At 38.9% G+C, this 25,469-nt stretch overlaps 2 protein-coding genes and 1 long non-coding RNA gene across 8 annotated transcripts in view; 1 reads left to right on the top strand and 2 right to left on the bottom strand.

The window, feature by feature from the left end:
- The window catches only part of LPIN2 (lipin 2), a 45,088-nt gene extending 45,002 nt beyond the window's left edge, over positions 1-86 (bottom strand). The window contains exon 1 of the mRNA XM_048289491.1: positions 32-86. The gene's annotated coding sequence lies outside the window, so the exon portion shown is untranslated. The remainder of the gene's footprint in view (positions 1-31) is intronic.
- LOC125318587 lies at positions 19-9,492 on the top strand. Of its 2 annotated transcripts, XR_007200434.1 has the most exons (3): positions 19-273; positions 6,245-6,322; positions 7,278-9,492. It is a non-coding gene; the product is annotated as an uncharacterized LOC125318587 (long non-coding RNA). The 2 variants fall into 2 exon arrangements; XR_007200433.1 differs by having other exon boundaries at positions 6,245-9,492.
- The window catches only part of MYOM1 (myomesin 1), an 80,847-nt gene continuing 59,899 nt past the window's right edge, over positions 4,522-25,469 (bottom strand). For 3 of the 5 annotated variants that reach the window (XM_048289482.1, XM_048289483.1, XM_048289484.1), the window contains 13 exons: positions 24,840-24,899; positions 24,522-24,589; positions 23,846-23,959; positions 23,195-23,282; positions 22,460-22,498; positions 22,261-22,366; positions 20,265-20,428; positions 18,664-18,700; positions 18,319-18,341; positions 16,704-16,759; positions 11,684-11,899; positions 8,736-8,859; positions 4,522-7,519 (listed from right to left, as the gene is read on the bottom strand). In XM_048289482.1, coding sequence (XP_048145439.1) covers positions 7,299-7,519; positions 8,736-8,859; positions 11,684-11,899; positions 16,704-16,759; positions 18,319-18,341; positions 18,664-18,700; positions 20,265-20,428; positions 22,261-22,366; positions 22,460-22,498; positions 23,195-23,282; positions 23,846-23,959; positions 24,522-24,589; positions 24,840-24,899 — 1,316 coding nt within the window. In that variant the 3' untranslated portion in view covers positions 4,522-7,298. Of the gene's footprint in view, positions 7,520-8,735; positions 10,836-10,932; positions 11,900-16,703; positions 16,760-18,318; positions 18,342-18,663; positions 18,701-20,264; positions 20,429-22,260; positions 22,367-22,459; positions 22,499-23,194; positions 23,283-23,845; positions 23,960-24,521; positions 24,590-24,839; positions 24,900-25,469 lie in introns of those variants that run through there. The other 2 variants (XM_048289486.1, XM_048289487.1) reach the window with 2 other exon arrangements.

Raw genomic sequence — 25,469 nt, 5'->3', positions numbered from 1 at the left:
CGCGCGCGTGCGCGGCCCCGGGAGCACGCACCGCATCCCGGAGCCTCCCGCCGGGAATGGGGCGCGGGGATCAGCTGCGGAGCCCTCTCGGGAGCAGCTGTTCATAGCCGCGGTCTGAACCGGGGCTCAGGATTAGCACCTCGTGACAGCGGGGCGGAAAAGACGCGCTGCCTTCGCGGTGTTTGCCGCTTCGTACGTCTGTCACTGCGTCCTTCTTCTGAAAGTTACCAGCCTACCCACAGGAGGAGGGAAAATGCTTTTTTTCATGTACATGTAAATATCTGTATACATACATATATGTGTTACATCTGTATTACGCCGTAGTCTTTCTACATACTATAGTCTCAAGATGCGCCACAGGAGGTTTCAGATGGACATTTGAGGGATTTTTTCACAGAAAGGGTGATTAGGCATTGGAATGGGCTGCCCAGGAAGGTGGTGGAGTCACCATGCCTGGAGGTGTTTAAGGAAAAGACTGGACAGTGGCAGTCGCTGCCATTCGTGGTCTAGTTGACACGATGATATTTGGTTGTAGGTTGTACTCGATGATCTCAGAGGTCTTTCCCAACATAATTCAGTTATTCTGTTTTATATATATATTTATATATATATATATATGTGTGTGTGTGTGTGTGTATGTATATGTGTATATATATATGTATGTGTATATATATATATATATATATATAGTAATGAAAGTGTAGAATTGCAAAATCAGAACATGTCCAGCAGGTCGTGTATGCACTTCAGGACAGCAATTTCATTTGCCCATGGCTTTTATGATTCACATGACTGCTTGCTGAAGTTGGTTTGGTGATGGTTTGACTCTTTACCTGAGTCACACTATTGCCCAGAGGCCCCAGATGATACTGTGACATAATATGTACTAAACCAGGGTAATAGTCTCACTTCAAAAAACTTGCAGCTAAAATAGGGAAAAGAAAAGGAAAAGTAGCATAATTGGAAATACAATTTGGGTTTCACAAATGTGAATTGTGTGTTATCACTACCCATGTTGCCTCTTTATTTTATTGTACTTCTATTTGTCTACCAACTACTTTTTCATCCACCAATCTGTTGACAAAAGTTTTGTTAAAAGCTGGCTTTGTCCCACTTGGTGTTAGAGGCATTTTAGGTTTTCACATAGGTTTCCTGTAGTTGTCACATAAAGAGAAATCAGGCTGGTCAGCAGAGCATTCAGGGCAACTGACAAAAAGACATCCTAGCATGCAAAGTAATATATAGACAAAATTTATTGTGGTAGTCTATGTTTCGCTTGAAAGATGCTTGACAATCTCTTTTTACCAGTCCTACAAAGAGATAAAATCTGTTTATTCATCTGTACCTCCTGGAACAAGCTGCCTAAAAGATTATAGCCAGTGAGTTTGCTTATTTGCAGATAATATATTTAAATCCCTTTGAGCATGGAACTAAACAAATCTATCCCTGCATAAAATGCAGACTGGGTTTTTGAGGAAAGTGATCCATGGAAGGAGTCACAAACACTGAATTACATGGATGGAATGACTATATTATGCGTATGTAAAGAGGAAGGTCAGATTTCACGCCTGCCCATTTTGATGATGTTACCATCATGTCAGGAATTCTGAGTCAATCTTGGAACACTTTCCAGGACTCAGGATACATGGAAGCACCAAAGAGTAATAGAGCAATTTGCCACCCTTCAGCGCAACCATTTTCCAGTTGCAGCAGTTTTCTGAAGAGGGCTCCTGTTTGAGTATAACATTTCAATAATAATTACCTAGCCACATTAGCATAACATCTGTTGCAAACACACAGTCTGCAGATCATTTCCCTTCTTTGCTGAGTTCCTTATTTGGCATCTTAGTCTCTCAGTTTGTGAGGGACACCACTTTCAGCAATTGCTCTAACAAGAGTATTTTCATTTGTGTTTCTGTGATCTTATCTTTGCTGGTTGTAACAAGAAGTTATTTTTTTGGTTGAGGGGGTTCTCCTTTTCAACACCAGACAGCCCTGTTCACAGGGAGATAAGAGGTAGGGGCTAAATCTATCATATGTCCTCAAATATTGACATTAAGCTAAATCCTATTATAAAAATAAGCCAGAAAAATCTTTACTTGAAAAGGAGTTTTCTGTTTCAAACCTGGAACAGGTGCTTCTGAGGAAAGAGCCTGTATTTGAAAACGCTATGTCTTCCCTTTAGGTAACATTTACCATTCCAAAATTATCACCTCCAGACAATCAAGGCTACAGAAGTAGACATCTCTGAGTATTCTCCTTTTGTATTCTTTACTCTTCTGCACTTACACATAGGAGATTACAATCAAGCTGTAAAATGGCTTCCATTTTCCACAGCTATATCTATCAAGTGGGATTGTTTCTGTTTTGAGTGTGTGGAGTGGTGTAGATAGGAGCTCTCTACACTGATGCACCATTTGTGGTCCTTGTTGAACCACAACTCACCCACCAGTGGTTAATCCAGGGCCTCCAGGGCACAGGTAACCTGCTACCTCATTTACATACATTTTGCCTTTTCACCACAAATGTCACTATTGCTTCCCCCACCAGGGGAGGAAAGGTGTCATGAGAGCAGCTGCTTACTGGTGTGCTTATTTTGGTGGAGAGGAAGCAATTTGAAAGTGTGTTACCCACTGCCATATGTAAATCAGTGGCTCTCTGGCTCTTCAACTGCGGATCATGTCTGGCAGCAGCAGTGTGTGGGAGAAGTAGCCTGCTTAGGGCTACCTGGACACAAGGCAAAAAAAAGCTGACATTAGTGATGAGGTATTGTTCTGTCATTTTGCCTGTTTGTATGCATACAGCACTCAGAAAGAAACCACTCTCTGGAGCAGTCATTTATTCCATACCCACCATCACCCCTGCTCATACTACAGCAGACAGGATATCCTTTTTGGTTTTTTCTACTTTAGTGTTGTTTAGACTCTTATGTCTTACCCTGTAAACCTGTGAGACTCCTTATCTCTGCCTCTTAGTTGTGACCAACACATGTCCCTCAGAAGCATTTTCCATAACTTCTCTGAGATCAGAATGACATTATGACAGGATGTTATGATTTAGTTAAGTTTAGTTTATCTTTTTATTTCCATTTAAGAGTCAAAAAAAAAAAACAAAAACAAAAACAAAAACAAAAAAAAACAAAAAGAGGGAAGTTAATAGCAAGGGTTCAGGGCAGTAAGGAGCTGTACCCTGGTCCACCAAAATTTTTAAGCGCACCAATACTCCCAAAAGTTGATGGGCTTGTGTGTAGAGTTAACATATTTGGTTAAGCCAGCACTTACTTAACTCAGATCAAGTCTCATGTGAGCAGTATTTCTCCATTCTTTGTCAATCAGTAGCAGGTGTTTCCCAAACCATTTTCTGATAATAGATATGATAGGATTTCAGGCCTCTTGTTAAGAAGTCCCTTATCCTTGCCAAAATCACAGCCTAATTAAGCAGGAGGTTTTATTCTGGTCCTGTTAGTGCAAGTGATGAAATGGTAAATGGAAATAACTGTGTCAAATTGGATGGTAGAAGATGCAAGATTGGGAAAGAAGGAAGGAATGGTATTTCATTTGAAAATTTACAGAAGGAGATTGCAGGAAAGAACTCTCGCATAATGAAATGGGAAGTGAGACTAGGGCAAAAGCTGGCAGAAGATTGCACCCAAATCTGGGGCCTTCCTTCCTCTCCATCAGCCCCTCACTGTCTCTCTCATAGTACCTTCATCTCTAGAAGCCCTTGTGAAATGGAGCAGGTTTTTCTAACATTTTTTTCTTTGCAGCTTGTGTTGCTCTTTTCCATGGACAACATTTTGCTTCAGTTCTTAAAACCTAGTGTCCTTTTAGCAAGACAAAAACAAACAAACAAACAAAAAAAAAACGGTGGGGAAAGACTTGTTGCAGGTGTCTGTCTGATCTGTGTAAGTGCAGATTAAATGGAATCTCATTTGTGCATTCACCTTATAGTTGCTGTTCAAGGACAAAGAGCAGAAGTGCACTCTGTGCTAGTTTAAGGATGATCTCAGTTTGCAGCTAGCTGCTTCAAAGATTACGGCTTAATATATTACCAAATTATGTCTGTCAGTCTCAGAGCACAGACAGATCTTCCTCAATAATTGGCTAACAAATCCAGAAGAATTCAAGGACAGCTGGATTCCCAGTGCCTTTAATACAGTGGAAGCCAAAGCCTATTTTTCTCATCCCTTTTCATCTTCAAAAATCATCCTTTCTGGTTTTAGAAGGTGATTAGATAATATAGCTTATTGCAACACTTTCCCTTACTGTTAAATACAGTTATTATAACACGAGAACATGAATTTCTAGAAGAGTTATAAATTTGAATATAAAGAGTAATAAGTGCTGAAATGGAACATGTAGGTGAGAAATAAGAAAATAAAGAGAATTGGTGCTTCAGATAAACATTGCGTCCAGTGCCTGAATTTAAATGTAGTCAAATGATTCTGTGTGTTTGATAGGAGATCCTGTTGCTACAGAAGTAATTTGCATTCTATCATTATGTAATGCACAGAGACTGAAACAATTTTTCATACTTATAATGGAGAATAGAATATAAATAATACATTTAAAATGCAAGAAAGAAATTATTCCACTGTGGTAATCATAAGCTTTAGTATACTCAACAATTCTGTTAATATTAACTTTGGACATTTTGTTATACATTTGTGAACCACTACAGCTTAAATAATCAAAATAAGAACAGAGGGGTAATCTTTGATATGTTTATCACATTATTGTGCATACTACACTATACTTCTGGATAGCAAATACAGTCCTGTAGAACAATACTGATGTGCCTCCATTTCCAGCTTTATGAGGAACCATCCAAATATAACAAAAAAAATCCCCAAACTCTAATGCATTTTAGTTTAAAATTTTAAAGCTATTTCCAGTAGGTTTTAATTGAAATATCAGGAAAATAGTGATTTTTCTTGCAGCAAAAAGCTCAGACCTGATTCTGCTACAATGACACAAAAGAGAGATCTGCTATTGGCTTCACAGTGAGAAAAATGGGCTTTGTAATCTGAGACTTGGGACATTTTTAGAACGTTCTTCTGAGATCTAGCTTGATTTCTATTAAAACTAATGAAAAGACCCCTGTGGCATTTTGCAGGAATTGGATCAGGCTCTCAGTGGTACAGTCCATTCTATATATAACTTACTCGCTGCCGTTGGTGTTTGTGGCAGACAGGCTCCCAACGCGAAGGAGCTCTGAGGGGTGATGGATCTTTGCAGATGTAAGGCAGCTTGAAATAATTGCCATAGCAAGGGGGAGTTGTGGGAAACAACCTGCAGCTTTGCACTGCTTTTGGAGGTCCACACTCTGTAACTCTGGCAGAGTGATAGAATTGCACATCTCTAGGTATTTCTCATTTTCTGTAGTAGTTGCATGAGAAACGACATGCACTGGGGTGTCCTACCATGGAAGTGCTCCTTACTGCATTTCTCTGTGGCACCTACGCTTACATCCTTCACTGCTGGGCTGTAATATGTAAGTTTAGAAAAAGATGTGATGCAGAACTGAGTCAAGCTCAATGTCAAACAGTACCTAAGTGTAGTTGGATGATTTTAGTTGTAGTTCAGTCTGCATTTAAGTTTCTCCCAACACCATTTTGTGTAGAACTCAGTATTTTGATTTCTATAATTTTTTCTCTGTTGCATCCTACGTCCTTCTGTCACTCACTATGGACCATCCAAGTTGTTTAAATCCTTTACATTGTTTACAGAAACATTATTACTCTACTTGCCTACATATAAGTGTTCTATCCAGTATTTCATCCAGCAGGAAGATTTCTGTTGATTTTAAAAAGAGTTGAATAGAATCCTGTTGGAACTCTACTGGAATGAAATTAATTTCTTCTCATCAGGGATATCAGTGTCTTGACTTCTACACATTCATATGCTATTGAGACTTTTTGCTTTCTCATGCTAGCAGTTCTATAAGGATGGATTGGAAACTCGTATTTCTTGTGTTTTCAGTATTTCCACATTCGTCATAGATCCAACACCTAGAAATACCAGTGGAATTCAGTAACCTTTCATCAATAATCTATCTGGAAAAAGCCAATACAATATGATTGAGCCTTCTTAGAGTTGAAATCAATAAGAATATTTTCCTAGTAATTAAAATATCTTATTTTAATTTCTTATGTCTTATAACTTCTGGTCACTTTAAAGTTGAACTCAGCTTGCACAGCAACAAAATAGATTCTGACCTTTATTTTAATTGGTTTTTTTTTCAGCTTGAACTCTGCTTCTTCCATGGTATCTAAGCATTTGCAAATGAGTCATATTTTCCTATATCCTTGGTACATAAACACGTGAGTGAACACAGTAATAAACGTGAATGAGCACAGCAATGATTTAATGCAGAGATTCTTGGCTTGCATTTATTCCTTGCTTACATGACCATGAAGCTACAGTCTCTTATAAGAAACCAGTGGATATGATGCTAGTGAGTGGAAGAAGGGATAGTCTTGGACTGAGCCGCTGAGGAAGAAGAGCGGTGGGTTTATCAGAAATCTGAGTACTGTAGCAAAAATTGGGGAGGAAAATGAGCATGTGAGGCAGCTGATACTTCATGGGTTAATGCTATATACACAGTAACTCATGAAGGCTTTAAGGGAATTAATGAAGTGGAGAAGACTGAAAAGAAGTCAAGTGGCTCTTGGTGATAAAAAATGGCCAGATGTCATCCTGGTTCACCTGATGAAACAGGTTTGCATGAAAGAAACTTGGATCAAAAGAAAACCACTTATGCTCCCCCTGCATCCATAGGAGATGGTTCTGTTTCTGGAGATCTTCCACTGTGGCCAAACTGGTCATGGTGAAAAGTACAGCCTACATGTCGTGAAGAGGGCTGTATATATAATTTCCTTGAAGAAGTAAGGCAGCATCTGCCTCAAGCTGTGATGGCCTAGAAATATTGATTAACACATCCATGTAACTGATACCAACATTCCTTTACACTGCAGTAAATATGTCAGTTGTGGACAAGATTTGCTCTAATGAACTCTGCTTATAATGGACTTATTTTAGTAATTAAATTCACATTGACAGTATATGCATCATTATTCAGATACTTAGAAATTCCTGCAGTGCAATTATCTGGTACTGAGACATAAGTGGCCATCTACTATGCATTTAAATTTAAAGTTAGGAAGTATTACAAATGTTACAGAAAAACCACCACTAATAAACTTTTGTGTTAAAATATTATCGTTAATATATTGCTCATGAAATCTCAGGTTGAATTTATTATTCTGTTTGCTGCAGGATCACGTTCTTCATTGAAGTTCAGTGGGGTTTACCCAAGGCTGCTTTTTCTGGTGGTTTCTTTCCCTGCCTATCCAAGCCTTCTGTGGGTTGAGGAACCTTTTCTGCTACTCCTGCCTTTCCATCAGTCTTCTTTGCTGCTTGCTGGTTGCTTTTTGTATCCTTTTCCACAGGGGGCATTTCATTTGGATCAGGTGTCTCTTCTGTAGCAATAATTTCTTCTACGTGTGGCTTAATAAAATCTGATTTAGGAGAAGTAATAAAATTTCTGAGTAATCTTAAGTAACAATATTTACTGTGCTCAGCAACATTTCTTTCACATTAGTTATGACCTTATCATGTTCTTTTCCTCTTTCCCTACCCATATAAAGAGATTCAGTATCACATATAACATTACTACTTCTTATGGAACCAAAACCAAGCCCAAGTCTTTATGGCCTCTAATTAAAATGATTAAGAGGTAGATACTGGAAAACATTTACAGGTACAGAAATAATTGTTTCCACTTAAGTCACCTAATTTACAGGATTGCTCAGAAAAGTCTACCATACCAGAAAGGCAAGAGATGAAGGGAATGCTGTAAAATATTTGTTCTTGCCTTAGGAGCAAAAAGGGGGCGGGGGAGGGGGGGGAAGTATAAAATGTTCTGTCAGAAATGATATAACATGTATGCAAAGAAAAAGTACTTAGGCAAAAATATGTAAAACATGTTATGATATTGTTGGAATTAAAGACTAATTTGGAGTTAAAATGCTCTATATGAGAGAGTTGTAATTGGGAAGAGTAAATCAGTGTCGAAGTAGTAATTATAGTAAGAGTCCAAAAGAACAGTAAAATAATATACAAGTAATATACAAGAAAGCTGAGTCACCAGAGAGCTTTTAATTTTCTACCCTTTCTCTAAATGAGACAAAAAATGGTCGCTTATAATTCCAACTTTACCATTCCATGTGGACATAAAACTAAGAGAGAATAATTGATGAATCTCAAGTAGTGGCTAAACAGTCAGGGTTTTCTAAAATCCCTAGGCATTTGGCGTCCCTGAATCAGCAAGGCCTTATTTTTGGTGAAATATCAAACATCTAGCTGCTGCAATGAGTCTCACTTTGGAAAATAACACCATCTGTGTATGTACACATGCTTACAAAGTCTTCCCTCTGCATTCAGAAATTTGAAAGGATTTATTATGACTTAAAAAGCTTTCATCAGCCAGGTTAGTCAAGGTGACAACTTGCAGTGGAAGTAGAAAAGGTGGTTTAAAAATATTGATTTAAGTCTCTCTCACTTAGGCCTAACCTGGTAATTCATACTTTGCATCTGTTGTTGATTGAAAGTGTGCTTACTATAAACTTGATTGATTGGGACCTATGAAATCTTGATTGGCACAGACAATTAACTCCATAACAATTTAACAATTTTTTCATTGGAATAGAAGACTGTAACAGTGAAAGCACTCACCTTTCTTTTCCCCTTCCTTCTGTTTGCTTGCTGTCATTGTTTTTTTCTTTTTAGATACAGTTTTATTATTTTGATTGTGTCCTTGGACTGTATCAGTCTGCCCTGACACAGGCATCACAATCACCTGAAGCAAAGCAAGAACAAAACGTGCACAAGCAAGGCATGTGGATGCATCACAAAGTCAGGCTGAAATCACCATAACTGAATCCCTGGAAGCAACACCTTTTGAAGCAGCTATTACTCTAACTTTCAGGGACACATACATCTGTCAAAGCAAAAAAAAAGTAGTATCCAGCCTGGGAGGTGACCCACGTGTATTCCCTGGCAGTTCTGCCAAAAGGAGGGAGGCAGGAGGACAGATTTTTCAAAATAAAGTGGTAGAAATAAACTGTTGCCAAAATGCAATCATTATTAAAAATAATACTAAGTAATAAACATCAGTTATTGCAAAGAGCGAGTCATATTCTTGTTTGCACTCTGGAGGATGGAAGAGCTGTGACACTGTTATTTGTAAGTTATATGTCGTGGGACAAATATGGAGTGACCTGCATATCATCCTTGAATTGGCTTCATGTCCTACTAAGAAAAATTATAAAATAATTTTGCATTAGTTCTTTGAACTCGGGAAGCTTGCTGTATCTCAAATTTCAGATCTTCTCATGATTATATTTTGAAATTCAAAAATTAGGCCTTGTTACTTTGTTTTACTCAGCTGCTGTGATAATAATAAATAATCTGAACTTTTTTTTGTAACAGATATTGATTCATTAAAGGACATAATTACACACTTAGGCCTTAAAAATGCAATAATGTCATCAATTTTGATACTTGAGTGTTAAATATTTTAGGAGATAACACTGTGTGAGCACATATGCTGTTCATGTGAAACACCAAAACCACATTGGTTTTGCATAATTTCATGTTAAAAATCCCTGTGATGTGAAATCTCTTCGGGAAGAAAGAGAAATTTATACCAGATAAACGTAACATGTTCCTTGAAACTAGTGGTACTATTAGTGCAGGCATATGCAGTAAAGTTAGGCACATGCTAACATGTTTTGGTAGTTCATAAAACTGATCTAAATATGGATTATTTTTATAAGACTAAGATAATAATCATTAGCCCTTTCTAGAAACTGATTTTAAAAAAAGAAATTGCTAAAATCGGCATTTTCACCATTGGTAACTGTGTTGAATCTATTTTTACCTGAACCATTAAGAATTCCCTCATGCTTCCACTTCTCCTTTAACATCAGCTGGCAATAAACCTCATATGGCAAGGGTTTAAGTGAGTGTTAACTGTACAACACTTAGTAGTGGCATCCTCACAGAAATGCCAGTACTGCACCAAAGTGAGTGCCTGGGACTGCAGCACTCTTTCTGCAGTCACAGTAGCTAGAAAAAACAAGAAAGAGTATGTGAAAGGTGCACACAGATCATGCTTGGACTGAAAATATATGTGTTAGTTCTTCAGATTTTGATGTGAAGAATTGTGGTGTTGTGAGACTAGTAATGAAAACATTTATTGACATGGAACATTGCTCTCCTAAGTAGCAATTGGGCTGATAACTGCTTCTGATCCTATCCTATACGTATAGCATCACATGTATATATCATACATATGTCCAGCATGTTCTGTTGCTTTTCCTCAGCTGATATAATCAGTGGCATTGTAAAATGGCAGACATGGAGTTTTTAATCTATGTAAAGTGCATTCAAAGATCTGGACAAATGTTTCTTTGTTACATTTTTGTGTAACCAAAAAAACCCCACTTTTTTTTCTGTGTTACAGTGAAGATTCTTTTTGTAGCTTTAAAAGATATTGATAAAATATGTTATTTCTGAATCTCCAGTGTTAAGTTTGGATGAAATTCACTGACTTTTCTATCTAACAAAATATTTACATATCACCCTTAAATCACAATTCATGCCTTTGGTGCGTTGAAAAACATAAGACTACTTCTGTGACAGAATTTGCATAAATACCTTGTTGAGCTGAGAGGAGAAGTAGTGAAGGTCTGGACAGAGAGGTGTGAGGAGATGCCATTGTGTTTTTGTTGCAAACAGCAAAGTGAAGATTAACAGGGATCTAAAGGGAAGCTGGAGGTAATTACAGTGGTGAAAGCATGAAGACACTAAGACACTGTGCACAACTACTGGAGCTGTGACTAATAAAACAAGACACAGTGAAACAAGCTTGTGATGGAAGGAAAGAAGTGAATTCAGTTTATTTGTGAACATAGAGCAGAGTTCATACACTTTTACAGACACACACAATTATTAGTGTCCTGGCCTCCTAAGCCTTATTTTCATTTGTGTTACAGTACTGTTACCCTGTTTGGGGAGATTAAACAATATTTAGGGATGTAAATGACACCCATATTAAGGCCTCACTAAATTAACACAGCAATAAAAAGGGGCCTTAACACAGACAAAAACCAGCAATAATTTCTCTGTGATCTAACACATTCCATCTATGCTACTTTACCAAAGCTGGAACAAATCCTAACTGCTGCTCAAAAACGCCCCGATCATTTTTGATCTTTCCATCTACGTCATTAGTTGCTTCTAATGAAACAATTTTTGACCCTTTCCTTCCATATGCTCCAGGAAGAGGGTGAAATGGTGTGTCTACAGACAGCAAGCACTTGGTCTTGCTTAAGATGCTACAGTTAGTTTCTGTGAAATTAGCAGTAAGAAAATATTTAGGAAAGGCCCTGTTTACCCTGGCATAAATAAGTATATTAGAAGAAAACGTGAAGTAAATGGAAAAATCCAAGGCTGCCTGCTAAAGCAGAAAGCCATTTACACACATGGATTATTGTCAGCCTAACATCCAAAATGTCCTCTGTACTTCTGTCTTCTAGTCTTAAATTTACGCTTTCATTTTATCTTACTGCTTTTTCTCTTGCTCAGACTCTCTCTTCCTCAGGTATGTACACACTTACAGTGACGTCGCTGGTCTCTGTACCGTACTTGTTCTTCACCACAATGCTGTATTTCCCAGAGTCTTGTGTGGACACAGCAGAAATGGAAAAGCTGACATTTTTTCCAGATTCAAACTTCAGGATGCAATTGGCATCGGATACAAATGATTTTTCATTCTTCAGCCATGAGACCTCTGGGGTGGGATCTCCCCAGACAGTGCAAGAAAGATTAAGTGCCTGTAGAAAAAGTACAAAGGAATTATGAGTCAGTAAATATTTGCTGTGTTTTCTGATGCGTGACTCTCCAAATATTCCAGCTCCCCATTTAGCTGCCTGCTTTAATAAAAGGATGCATACCATCATGAGTAATCAATAATTTATGTCACTCTATCATAAAGGAAAAGAAGGAACTCGGTTAATTCAAAAATGCCATTAAAACCTTTCAATATTTTATGGACCTTCTTCTCTCATAATCACTAGTAGATGCATATTTCTTAATACAAAATTAGATACTATCTGCTTTTGTGTGTTAGACCTGAAATAAGATTTTAATGAACTGACAGATGGTTTTGTTCACATTAAACTCACTATATATATATATATATATATATATATATATATATATCCCATAAGTAAAGAAAGTGTGCCTGCTTTTTAAATAACTAGGAACAAAGTGGCCCTGGAATATTTTGTTTAATTTTGAATCCTTTTAAACTATGCCCTGACAGCTCTTCTAACAGACTTGAAGCATTTTATGCACTCCTATAAAACTATTTTTAACTGAAATCAATACAGGCTTTACTCATTCTTTGGTGTTCATGTAAGTATTTCCCTTTGATGTTAGTACTGTTCCTAAGGACTGAATTCAGTCTCATCAGACTGCAAGAAGTATCTTCACTCTTAGAGAATCATATTGATGGAGACGTCACTGGCAGCTTCTTCTACCTTCAGTGGGCTGGTGAATCTCTTGAGTACACTTTGTACAGGCCTTCTTTTTTTCTTTTCAGCTAAGAAATTAATTTTTGGGAGATACTTATACATAAAAATGATCCTCTCCTCCAGTCACTGTGCTATGGCAATCTTCTCAAAAGTGTTTGCAAAAGTGAGTATCACGTAGAGAGTCAAATGTGAAAAAAGTTCACATGACAATTCAGTGGTACATAGGCCTTTCTCTGGAGATTTATTTGGGAAGAAATTTATTTATATGTAAGTACTGGATAGTACACTGGTCTAAATTTAAAATGCTATTCAAAGGGGAATCTAACTGGACTGGAAATTGAAGAACTTCTACTGCAAAGAAAATGGTCTTCAGTGGTTTATTAGGAATAGTGATAAATAAGTGATAAATAAGGAATAGACAAGCTTTCACTTGACAGGAATCAAGTATCTTTTCCATTTTGTTTAAAGACTCTTTCTAAAAATGTGACAAAAATAAGGGCAACTGAAAAGCACTCACATGGTTAGCCCTATAGGCTGTCAAGATAAATATCCACAGTGAGAAATCTGTTTAACTGGCTACCTTCCCTTCAACTCTCTGCTTCTTATCTGGTAGTGTGATAGTGGAAGATGGGACAGAAGAGAGATGCCTGGAAGGCTGTTGAAATGAGCAGATAGAAAAATTGATACCTCTATAAAAGTGAAACGTGTTGATATCTGTGAGAACAAAATAAAAAATAAATCCCACATGCCCAACCTGAGGACCAAAATGAGAACAAAAGGGAAGGGGAAGTTTTTCCTCCATCAGGAACACATAATTCTTAGTAGTGAAGGAAGGGCAGATTCCAAGTACAAGGTGGTTATGACATGGTGGAAATAGCCTCTATCTGATTTCCTGCAGCCACCTACAGCTGGTGAACATGTGGGGCTGTTGACTTCCTTCTCTCATAGCCCACTGGTGTCAATGTGGCTTTGATTGCCATATCAGTCCATCTTTTTGAAAAACAAGTGGAAAACAAGAGGTTTTACATTTCCCCCTCCTCCTTATCCCTCTGGATACAAGCATGCTCTCAGCCTTAGCCAGGCAATGCGTGTGGGCCCCTTCAGGTGCTTGGTATTTCTTTATTGTCTTCTGATTCTCTAGCAACCAAGAGATCAGCACCAAGTGGCCCCAGCTGCCACTCCACCACAGTGCTCATGAGCTGATGTCCATGTCCAAACAGCTCCATTAGTGGCATCGTTCAAAGCTGGGGTGTTTGAAGTCTTATCATACTCCATAATTCAAAGAGACTCAGGCAGCAGTGATGATTCTTTTCTTTTTCTAAAGCATTCCTTAAAATAGCTACATTTTCCTTAACCTTGTATCACTAGCTCCTGTTTGACATGAGTGATTCTCTTGATGTTCCCAACTCCTTCTATTTGTTTTCCAGCTACTAATGTGCAGAGATGTGTCTTATTATTCACTATGCAGATGGTAGTATCTTTGGTTTTCTAGAAGGTAATTCCATAGCCAAGGGGAAGTGGTTGCTCACTGTGACTGCACCTATCTGTTTTGGATTTCTGTCCTTTGGGCAAGAGATTGTCTTTGCTCATGTATGTATTTATTACTCACTGAAACCCTTGATTATAATACTGTGTTCAACTGGAAATCCTTATGGTAAAAAAATGTGTCCTGTGCTCCTGGGCCCAGGGCATTGGGGCATGGGCACTTGGGGCAACCAGCAGCTGGAAGTACAGACCCTTTGTGCCCCTCACTATCTCTTTGCCTTTTACTGCAGATTATCATGAGTAGGGTAGTACAGGTGGCAGAGATAAATGTGTCATTGTTTTTCGAGTATTGCCATTGCTCTTTTGTATTAGCACAGAGTCACAGTCGTGGATGGCTTGGTGAGTGGATTGAAGCAGCTCAGTCAAGGAAACCTGCTCCCTTCTTCCAGCCTATCTGTGAGGATCTGCACCCCTGGCAGAAGGGTAGAATAGTGAGCTAGTGGGAAGAAGGATGTTATATGTTGCTTCTATGCCTGAAAGTGCCTGTCAGAATCCTAAGCCTCTTCACTCATTTACAGGCCTTCATTAAAAGATCCACTTAGGTTAAGTTGGCCAGCTGGACGTGAAACTTGTGCTAGCATTCTCTGTCAGGTCAGATTCCTCCCTAATGTGAACTGACACTTAGCCTTTTCCAATTATACCACACTGCTGAGGAGCATTTATGTCTATCAGTGGAAGCCTCTTAGGCCATCTGGAACACTATTTGATTAATACTCGGTAAACACTGGTTCATTTGTTCTCACCCATACCCTTCAGCTCACACGTGAAAAATGAATAAATAGCATCACAGTCACAATGTTAAGTTTAAATTTGAGATATGCATATGCTTGGAAGTTCAGTCGCGAGATACCAATCTGTTCATGTAAGTCTGTGGTTATGATGGCACCAGTATTCACAATCAAAGCTTGCAATTGCCAGACCTCTGCTACCTCATTTGCTGTTTTACAAAATCCTCAATGATTGTGCAATTTGCATGAGTTACACAACAGAGAATTGCATTCCCCTCTGTCCAGCATATATGCAAACAATAGACAGCTGAGCCAACACCACCCAAACCAGCTCTGTTTTCCCCAGTAACTCTCTGTCCTACTCAAAATGATCCTCTACTGAATCAAGAAACGTAAGGTCAAGGATATTTGTCTTGAGTTCTGGGAGTATTTCAGTCATTTATTCAAACGTTACGAATGTCCTTGCTCTCAAGGACAACATGTGTCTGGTTAAGATTTTGCAACTCATTTTTTACAAACTCTTTTTATAAACACTACACATTTTGCTTCAGTGAACTCATACACAAGTTCATATCAACTCTCTTTTGGCTGAAAGCTTAAAACTGGTAATCATTTACACCCTGTTTACACCCTGCCAAAACATTCTGAGAATCAAGCCTCCAAGCACTGATTAGCTGAGAATCTGCTAATTCATTCTGTTCCTTGGTGTCTTCTATCTACAGTTACAATGCTCACAGGAGTGCTTCTTACTTTATAGCATTTCTCAAACTGCTAAATCTGTTAAAGAATTTTATTTTGTAATGTCAAGATACTTGATTTTCCCAGAACTGCTGCAGTCAACTATCTGTTGGCTATATCTCACATTGTTAAGCATTTCAGAACAAGACTTTAGATTCTTAACACTTCTGCTGAGCTTATAATCAAATTATTTTAACCCAGCTGACCTACTGCCAGATAAAGCCAGAAATACCAGGAAGCTGCCTTACTGTAGTTGTCACATTACAGGATTTCAGTGACATTCACATGCCCTATTTCACTGTTCACACACACTGTGAAGAGGAACTGCCTCGTGGCAGAGCAGCAGGAAGAGCAGGCACTTCTTGGTCTCAGTACTATTAAACAGCAAGTTGTAGAAGCAATGTGCTGGGAAAAGGCTGTGAAAATTGAGAACTGACTTTCTGGTCATCTGTTCCATGCTCAAGCATCGATGTCTCTCTGGGAGTGCCTTACCATAATCTTTCAGCTAAACTCTCCTAATATAACCCACTATAACACCAGTGACTTATTTTGACTTCCTTCTCCTTTACCCTGATGAAGTAGATGAATTTTTCTCCTATTGTCTGGATGAGAATTGAGTTACTGTAGTTTACTACTTTTTCACTATTTAAAAGCCAGCCTCTGCAGGTATGACTACCATGACACATTGCAAGGAAGTTAACTGTAAAAGGCGTAGAAAGACTGGCTCTCATGTAAAAAAAAAAAAAAAAGAATTACACTTCCCTGATGCCCTGTTACAAGAAAAAATCTAACTGTGAAACCTGTGCATGAATTTTTAAAGAGCTGGTTATATAAGGAGTTTTAGTCCCGACTCACATTGTCATTTCACTTTTATCTAATTCTTAAGAAGAGACACTGCCCTGAATATATAAACCCATCTGTGCAAGTCCATTGAATTATGTACAGAAGGCAGGGGATGAATAAATAATGTAGCAGATTTTAAATATGGCATCTTAAAAAAAAAAAAAAAAGAAAAGGTGAATGTTTTCCCATCACTGAAAGGCATTCAAGCTGTTGGGATGTTGTGTAAAGCTTCAGTTAATTTACTGTACCTTGCCCTCTTGGATGGTGACAACATCGGGCAAACCTCCAAGTACCCGTGCACGATCTGGAAACAAAAAAGAGTAATTTTCTTTAGTGTCTCAAAATCAACTGCGTGCAGGATTCAGATTCTCTTCTAGTTCTTTCCTTTTTTCTTATTTATGTACTTGTCTCTGATATCTGTACTAGCGGAGAACTATCCAGCATTTTTAGCACACCATTTGGACTTAAAAAAAATGTTGAATTCACAGCAAAAGATGTGTTAATAGCTGGTGTCAATCACTTACAGAGAGGAATTAAAAGTACATGTGCTGTGTCCTGCAGATTTAGACATCAATTCAGTTTTAATTCTGAGTGCATGAAAAATATTTACGTTTTTGAGATCTGGTGCTCAATTTTTTTACTGCGATAAACGAAAAACATTGGGTGTCCAAAGGGAAATGAATGACACCTGGTAAAATTCTGGAAATTGGCTTTTGATCTAAAGACAGACTTCAGTCTCAGTGGCAACAGTGAAGTTCCACCACTTATATGTATCTATGTGTAAATGAGAGTGATAGCTGCTTGATCTAGTTTTAAACTCAAGAGTCCCATAGAAATCTTAGACAAATACAAATAAGCCAATCACACGCAGGCTTTAGTGCACTTAATCTGGAATATGGATTTTGTTCGTTACATGTCTGGGTGGAGCCTGGCAGAGGAAGGAAATGACTGTACAGAATGTTCCCCTCTAACGTGTTCGGTAAAAGATGTGCTCTGGAGCACAGAAATAACAACCTTAGGAGACCAGGAAAGGGACTGTGTTATGTCAGTGAACATGCCAGCGCCTTACGGATAGTCCAGGGTCAGAAATTAAAGGTCAGGGCAGTCACTGACCCCTTTGCGCTGTCTCAGCTGGGACTCGTTCAGGTTACCGCTCATATCCAAGCCCTGCTCTACCTCTCCACACATTTTTCTCAAATAACTTTTCAAATGCCAGTTCTGCCCACATTTTTATACAGGTCTGAAAGTCATTTGCAGTGGAACAATTCATTTTTCCATGGGTTCTTTTGTAAATAGGGAGGATCATGAGTTTAATAATTCAAGTTGAAGTCTAATAACTTGCTCCTTAAGTAGTTAATACATATTTCTGTCTTAGTTGCTCTGTTGGAATTGACATACAGGCAAAAGTATGAGGAGATTCGAAGCAATTTAAAAGCTACTGTTGCTTTCTTACCCATTTCTGTAAGTAATGCAGAGTCATTTGACATTTTAGAGCATTCAAATCTAGCCAAATTATTTTCTCCATCTTTGAAAACAAAGAGATTTTTGTGCAGAGAACATGCATGAGAGATCCCAGAAATAAAGTTAATTTTTAGAGAAGGCTAACTGGTATTGAGAACAGGAGCTTAGATGAGAAAAATCAACCCAACCTGTAAGAATAATATGATTAGCTGCAAAGTGCACTAATGTTAAATCAACAAAGGGCCACTTATTTCTCCTTGGTGTAAGGACGAACTCATTTTAGGATGAGTACATGCATATATACATGCATACATGCCCTCTCCCAACACACAACCTTCCTGGAGAGGAAGAAAAGCTTCATAAACAGTTTATTGCAACCATTGTCAAAGAAGGCCCACTTACTTTTCTCTGCAATCGCAGCTTGTCTGGAGTTGAAAGAAACAAAGGGAAAGTCCAATTTCAGTTAAGTTTTACTTACAGTGATTGAAAAATATGTTATCAACTGCCTTTAATCCATTAAGGAAAATCTCTCTCATTGCTTGGCAGTACTGCTTTTTCTTTGCTACCTGACTGTTACATAAGAGTTGCACCAAGGAAGTCACATGCAAAACTCCTACGGGCTTCTGTATGACTAGGACTTGTTTCATCTCCAGTTTCATCTATAGTTATCTCCAGCACAAAACAAACAAAAAATACTGTTATTATTTTATGGCTGCAATTATTGTATTTAGATGACATAATACTTACTTTAGTCTCTGGAACTCAGCAAAGGCTTCATCAAATGCTTTGTAAAGAGGAAAAAAGTAGGTTTAGAGATAAATCATCATGCAAGTTTAAATTTAAAATGAGTGAGTAGATTTAAAATGTAGATGTAATAAATTTAAATTGTAAAATTTAAAATGGCTGCATGCATGTGTATTGTACAAACTCTAAAATGCTGAATGGTTCAACTGATAAAGGCCATCTGGTATATGGCAGCTATCATATATACATATGAATGCATAAACAAACTTTTTTTCTTCTAGATGTCAGGCTTTAAGACAAAGAGAGAGCAAGAAAATAGTAGGCTGAAGTAATTTCACAAAATAGAGGAAGAAATGCACAATACATCACCTAAATGAGAGATTATGGCAGTGACCTCTGAAGCTTTTAATATTATACATCCCTATCTAAAATTTTTTTGAGCATGCACAGCCAGTATATGTATATTTATTTATAGATTATGTACATGGACAAGTGAAGTTCTCCTGTATTCTTCCTGCTGCCCCAGCAAAGCACACTGGGTCACCTTGCACACCCCCACTTCTGAGACCACTGGTTTATGGAATACAAGAGGTATGATTTTCCAAGCATTTTGCACATCTGCTTGAAGCACTACACTGATGGCTACAAGCAAACCAAACAACAAATTGCTGTCTCCTTTGTAAATTCAGGCTAAGCTGCCATCATGGGGGAGGCCAACCTCTCCTGCTTTGAAAGGGAAGAAGAAATGTCTTTTCCTAGAAAGTGGAGATAGAGTACAGAAGGAGCAGCGTGGAGATGATTATAATGTTATCTCCCTTATACAGAGCTTGCAAAAAAAGAGTGAAGCTTTAGGAACGGGAAAGAGCAGTTTGGAAGGAGTTAATCTGTTCTCTAGGATCTGAAAGGTCTCTCAGAGTAAAAGCTTCCAATGGTCAATCCAAATTGTTCCCCTAACAGTCCTTCCTCATGCTGATGAAAAGTCTTGGCATCTTTGAAGAATAAGGAGTTTTATTACACCCATCAAAGAAATGTGGTAGGAAAGTATCAGAACAAACTTGTTCCTCACTTCCTCCTTCAAATATTCCTTGGAAGAGAGACACAGAGAAGGCATTCAGTGCTACAACTCATTTAAAACTGCCAATCAATGCCAGCAACACAAGGGGTTTTGTAAAATAGCTCAGAAACTGGGCTGGCATCTCAGTAGGCAGACAATAAGTGGGTATTTGGAATAGGAAAAAGCTGTTTGTATCTTATGACCTGAGAGCACATATTGGGGAAAACAAATGGCATGGATTGGGGAGAACAAATCAGAGAATCACAGAGTACACTGAGTTGGAAGGAACCCACAAGGATCATTGAGTCCAACTCCCGATCCCACACAGCACCATCCCCAAGAGTTACATTGTGTGCCTGAGAGTATTGTCCAAAAATGCTTCTTAACTCTATCAGGCTTGGTGGACGCAGTCCCTACAAAAAATGCCAGACTGGTGGGTGCACACACCCAATGGGCGACAGGTTTGTATCAAGATCCTGCTGTGGATGCTCCTACACTACCCCAGCATACTGCCCACATGGTGATGATGGTAGCAGAGGGAATGGCCTACCTTGTCCAGAAAGATCCACTGTCTTTTTGTGTGTTGTGTTGCCATCAAAGAGTTCCATTATGTATCTGCCTTTGTCCTGTGGAGTCGGCTCATTGATCTGCAACCAGATCTGCTCCCCGGTGACACCAGTCCTCATTCGGTCTGTGAACTTAATCTGGGTATCACTGAAAAGTACAAAACAATGTTACCTTTTCATTTTACTGGAGTATAAAAAGGATTTGCTCACGTTGAGTCACTGAGCACATCTGGAGTTACTAAATGATTTCCAAGATGCTATGGTATGCCACCATATTGTGAAACCTTTGAAGTCAAATCCTTGCAAGAGTTGTGAGCCAGCTAGCAGAATCGGTGGGACAGCCTTTCCCTGTTCAAGGTCCGGCTATCCTCACAGCTTGCAGAAAAATTACGCATCTCAGTCTACGACCTGAGCCGTGGAAAAGCTGTACAAGTCTTAAAGTCAGATCTCTGATGGGTAGCCCAGGCATCTACAATTGTTGCTCTTCTCTTTTTAGCATAGGTTTATTTCTGCTTGGGCAAAAGAAAACCATACAGGGCTGTAGATACAGATCTACAAAAAAACCCCACTTTTGATACAAATGGTATTTGCCCAGTCGGAATGATTTCTGATGCTCTGCTATGTTTGGAATTTAAAACCACTTTGACATAAGTATATCTCCTTCCATAAAAAAAATCCAAAAAACCAAACAAAAAACCCCCCCCCCAAACCAAAAAAAAACGGAAAAATCAATTTCTTAGCTTCCTAGCTAAGCAGTTAATTTCCCTGGATGAGGCAAAAGATATTTGTCAAAAACCTACTCATTTCCGTGTTATCTTTAAACTGATAACTTTGAATGCACTGGAGGGAAAAAAACTATTTTTTTTCCAGATTAATTTGACATGCTTCAAGATGAAACAGGTTTCTAAAAATGAAATGGAGAAAAGAGAGATAGAAAGGGGGAAAAAACCCCCGGGATACTTCATATTCTCTTGCACTTATTTGAAATACTTAGGACTTTTGATGATACCAGGTCAAAATGGGTGGCAAGAAACAAGAATGCCTCAAGCTGCTTTCTTTTTCTCTGACAGGGTGCTGCTTAACATTACTGTCAATAATTACAGCAAGCCTGGTACAGCACGTCCTGGGTATTCTGTGCCTCATTTATATGAGTTTTATTGAAAGATCAGTAATTCAGATTCCATCATACGGACTAACTACTATCATGTCCACAGGAAGTGAAACAGCAGGGATAGAAATAATAGATTTGAGGTGATCTAAGTTGTTTACTTCTCTTGTTTACTTCTCTGGATTTTCCAGTGCAAGCTGTTTGTGCTGGCTGAGAACTCAAAGCTGTCTCATGGATTTGGATGTGCAAGTCCAATTAATTTTATGGGGAGCTGGATATTCAAATTCTTTTTATAAATCTCAGTTCTTCTGTCTGTCTTGGTTAGGTTTGTAGTGCTTGCAGCAGGGGTTGTCTGGATTTTACTGCCCTGGGCACACGCTGGAATTTGCTTTGCCTCCTAAAAATGAAGCCATGCATTAAGAGGATATGCCTGCTTGCCCCAGTTCCACTGAATTGTGGCTTCTAGACAAGCAGACCTCCAGGGTAGGTATCTCTGAACCCATGGTGCTGGCCTCTTTTGAAGCTTGACGGTCTCTTGCATTATATTTGCATCACTCCTTAAAACTGAGTCAGGAAAAGGTGCAGCTCCCACTGGGGAGGTAGGAAGTGCTCTGAAGCAGTACAATCCTGCTGGCATCCTGTGGCATGGGACTGTCTTTCATGAGAGAAACTACAGGAGGGCCTGGATCCACCACACCTGACTCTTGTACTGGATTCATGTGAATGTAATTGACTGAAACAAACCCATACGAGATAAGGACTCATGAGAGAGGAGAGGAAACCTGGGGTTCACCTCTCTCACATATCCGGGTTCTTTCTGAATCTATAAAAACAAAATTGCACTGGGTTTTGCAAAGCTCTTGTATACTTACTTGTGCAACCAGCCTACTCTCAAATCTTCCACATAATAAGTAACATAGGAGTACAGTCTGATACCCTCAGCTGTGCTCTGGATTTTCAGGTCTGTTGCAGATAAAGCTGAAAGAAGAGCACATGGTTTTATGCAGCCATACAGCCATTCATTGAGTGCCACAATGAGTCATTCATTTGAAAAAAGAATTAAGTGCTTACCAATCCTTCTGCATACTTCATTCATCAGATCTGCAAAAGCTGTAGAAATAAAATCCAGAGACTAAGACTCTGTGTCTGCAGTTCAAGCACAGTCAATAGTAGGACAAGTACTGGCTCTGAAATATTCTCCCCAGAAGGTTTGAAAAACCAATCTCTGAAAAAGCTACCTTTTCAAGCATACTAGAAATCTGAGTAATGCAGAAATGTAGCCTGTTATTTCACAGTTTCCAGACTTTAAGTGCAGCCTTGATGAATACTGCTGCAGCTGAACAAAACTATATTTTATTTTTTTTTTTGTAAATGACTCTATTCAGCTGGAATGCTAACCTGTCTATATACATTCTAATGGATATGAGTGAAATGTTAAGAATATAGTAATCACAATAAGTGGAAAGGCCCCTAAGTAATTGGCAAAACATAATAAAAAACTTCTTAAATGAGATAGTTCTGTAATGTTTTTCTGTACTTGTAGCCTTATTGATGGGCCCCTGAGAAAATCTGTTATCATTTTTAGCATTAGTCACTCTATGCTCCCAAAATTATACAGAATCCAGATGCAATAAGCTGTATTCAAATGTTACTTGAACTGAATAATCTCAGTTTTTCTAATCATATGATCTTGTATGCATGAAGAACAAAGCCATAGGAAGGCAATGTGTGCAGATGCCTGTATTACCCTGAACCAACTTCAGTCAGGCTATCTGCTGGTGTGGCTGACCGCAGCCAGACTCTGACCTGTGTCCTTGAGCTTTAGCTCACTGGAATCCTTTCCTCTGTCGTCCTTCAGTATGACTTCATAAGTGCCAGCATCTTTCTTAGAAAACTGCAATATTGTAACAATAAAACCAGTTTTCAGAACAGGTACTGTAGAAAAATCTAGATTTTACTTCTGATCCCAGCTGATATCCCGTCCCTGTCCCCAGGGAGGTACCCGGTGCCTGGGGCTGCCCCGGTGCCCCCCAGCTGCCCTGCTCCTGACTGGGGTGGTGGGATGGGCTTTGGCAGGAGGTCCTACCCCAAATTTGCTGCAAGGCTGGATATGGACCAGGCCCATCTGGTGACTCTGAGACCCTGGTGACTCTGAAAGCCTGAGTGACAAGCATTTTCCAAATGCTATTCAGAATAGAAATGTGGTCTCAATCTGTTGCTAAACTGACATGCAAAGGAAGTGACAAGCTTATTATCTCTTCTATCATCATTTCCTGAAAATCTGAACAAGCAGCTACAGAGAGACATTTGCTTCTGCTAAAACACAGACGCCTTGTGAGCTTTTCCATTTTTAAAACCCACTTCCTTTTTCAATTGTTCTGCTGGAGTACCAGATTAGATCATATAATTAATCTGAACGCTAACTTCAGCTGAGGGCTAATGAAGACAGTCACTCACCTCTGAGATCAGCAGAGTACACACGCCATCCTTAAAGTCATGTTCTTCATCTACCATTATCTCCCTGTCATCTTTGTACCACACAATGTGTGTTTCCTTCTTAATATTAGCCACCTAAGATGGATGAAAACCACATTGCAATTATTCTCTTCATCTGAGCAGGGGAACTCGGTGTTGCATGGGTTAGCTTGTTCTTTGGGTTAGCTTGTTCAGGTCTCTCACAAAAGAACAGCAAGCTTTACAACCTGATGGCAGTGAGCAACTGCAGGCCTCCATTTTAAAATGAGGGAGGCAAGAGGGGAAAACAACAGGGATGCAAACAGAGAGAAAAGGAGAGCACGGAATGAGTTGATCCTGCCCAGGGAATTTCTATGTGCATAAACAGGCCAAAAATGAGTAAATCCCTGGATTTACAAAGACTGTAACTTTCAGGTGCCTTTCTCTGAGTGGGTGGCTGATAGACCTGAAGAAAGAAATTCAAGCTATTTTCCAACATATTTTGTTACACGCAATGAGCTGTTGCCTCAGCAGGATTAACCTTCAGAGGCTCTGTCACTGTCCAACATGCAGCTGGGAGTACAAAAGCAAAGGGTATGTTTTTAGTCCCTTCCCATCCTCACCATCAAGGTAGTGGTAGGTCAGTGTACTCTGAACATTATACTCAGTTGCCCCTTACCTTACATTTCAACATCACATTACACTCATCGGTAACTTCCCATCCCAGTTTATCCACGAAATGAGGACCTGTTTGAAATTACAGGTATGTTTTTAAAGGTCACATCAATGGTATTCGTGATGCAAAATGAAAGACAGATGTGTTTTACTTGAAAAGAATACTGTTATATTTTAATGGGGTTTCATTTTTCCTATTTCTGCTTCAGAAGTAACCATGTAACACCAAAGAAACATGTATTTCAAATGAACATATATAAATATAAACAAACTCTTAACAGACTAACACATATGTGATTCTTATAAGTATTCATATTATCACCTTGTTTCCTGTGCCACTCTTTTCTCTGGAAATCTGCTTCATCCCGTAGCTTCTTGAATACTAGGAATTAAAACCAGTAAGAAATACAAGGTTAAACTTCATGTGCTGTTTGTACAGTGCTGAATGTAACTGTAACAGTTCAGTCTAACGCTGTCCCTTGGATGTCAGTGAGAATCTGGCCATAGGATCAGGTTTTCACTGAACATTCCAGAGTGTCAGAAGCTGATTATGGCTAACTCAGCTTTCCTAGCTGCTTGCAGTCACCAGAAGTTTAATGTGTCCTGTTTGATGATGTGCAATCTCCAATCATACAGCTCCTGGTAGGAAGGCAAATGAGAGGCAGCAGAGTCAGCAGCTGCTTGAGCTCTAACAGGTGCAGCTACTTGTTCCCAGATGAATGGCGTTTTATATGGGAAATTTTCATTCCACCCATTGGAAAACCAAACTATGACATGCTGCAGTATTTTACATTTCTGTAACAATTCCCCTTCCTCCCATCACTTTAAAAATTTCAGTTCACACACATGCCCTGTCCTGTAGAAGGCAGGCAAAACTGTGAGATAAAAAACCTGGAACGTCTATTGGTGTTGAAAACAGTGAAAAGTGAAGATGACAACTGAGGTAACCTCG

Source organism: Corvus hawaiiensis, chromosome 30 (genome assembly GCF_020740725.1).
Source record: "Corvus hawaiiensis isolate bCorHaw1 chromosome 30, bCorHaw1.pri.cur, whole genome shotgun sequence".
Taxonomy (NCBI): Eukaryota; Metazoa; Chordata; class Aves; order Passeriformes; family Corvidae; genus Corvus; species Corvus hawaiiensis.
Note: the sequence above shows the minus strand (reverse complement) of the source record. Positions and strands in the feature narration are given on the sequence as shown.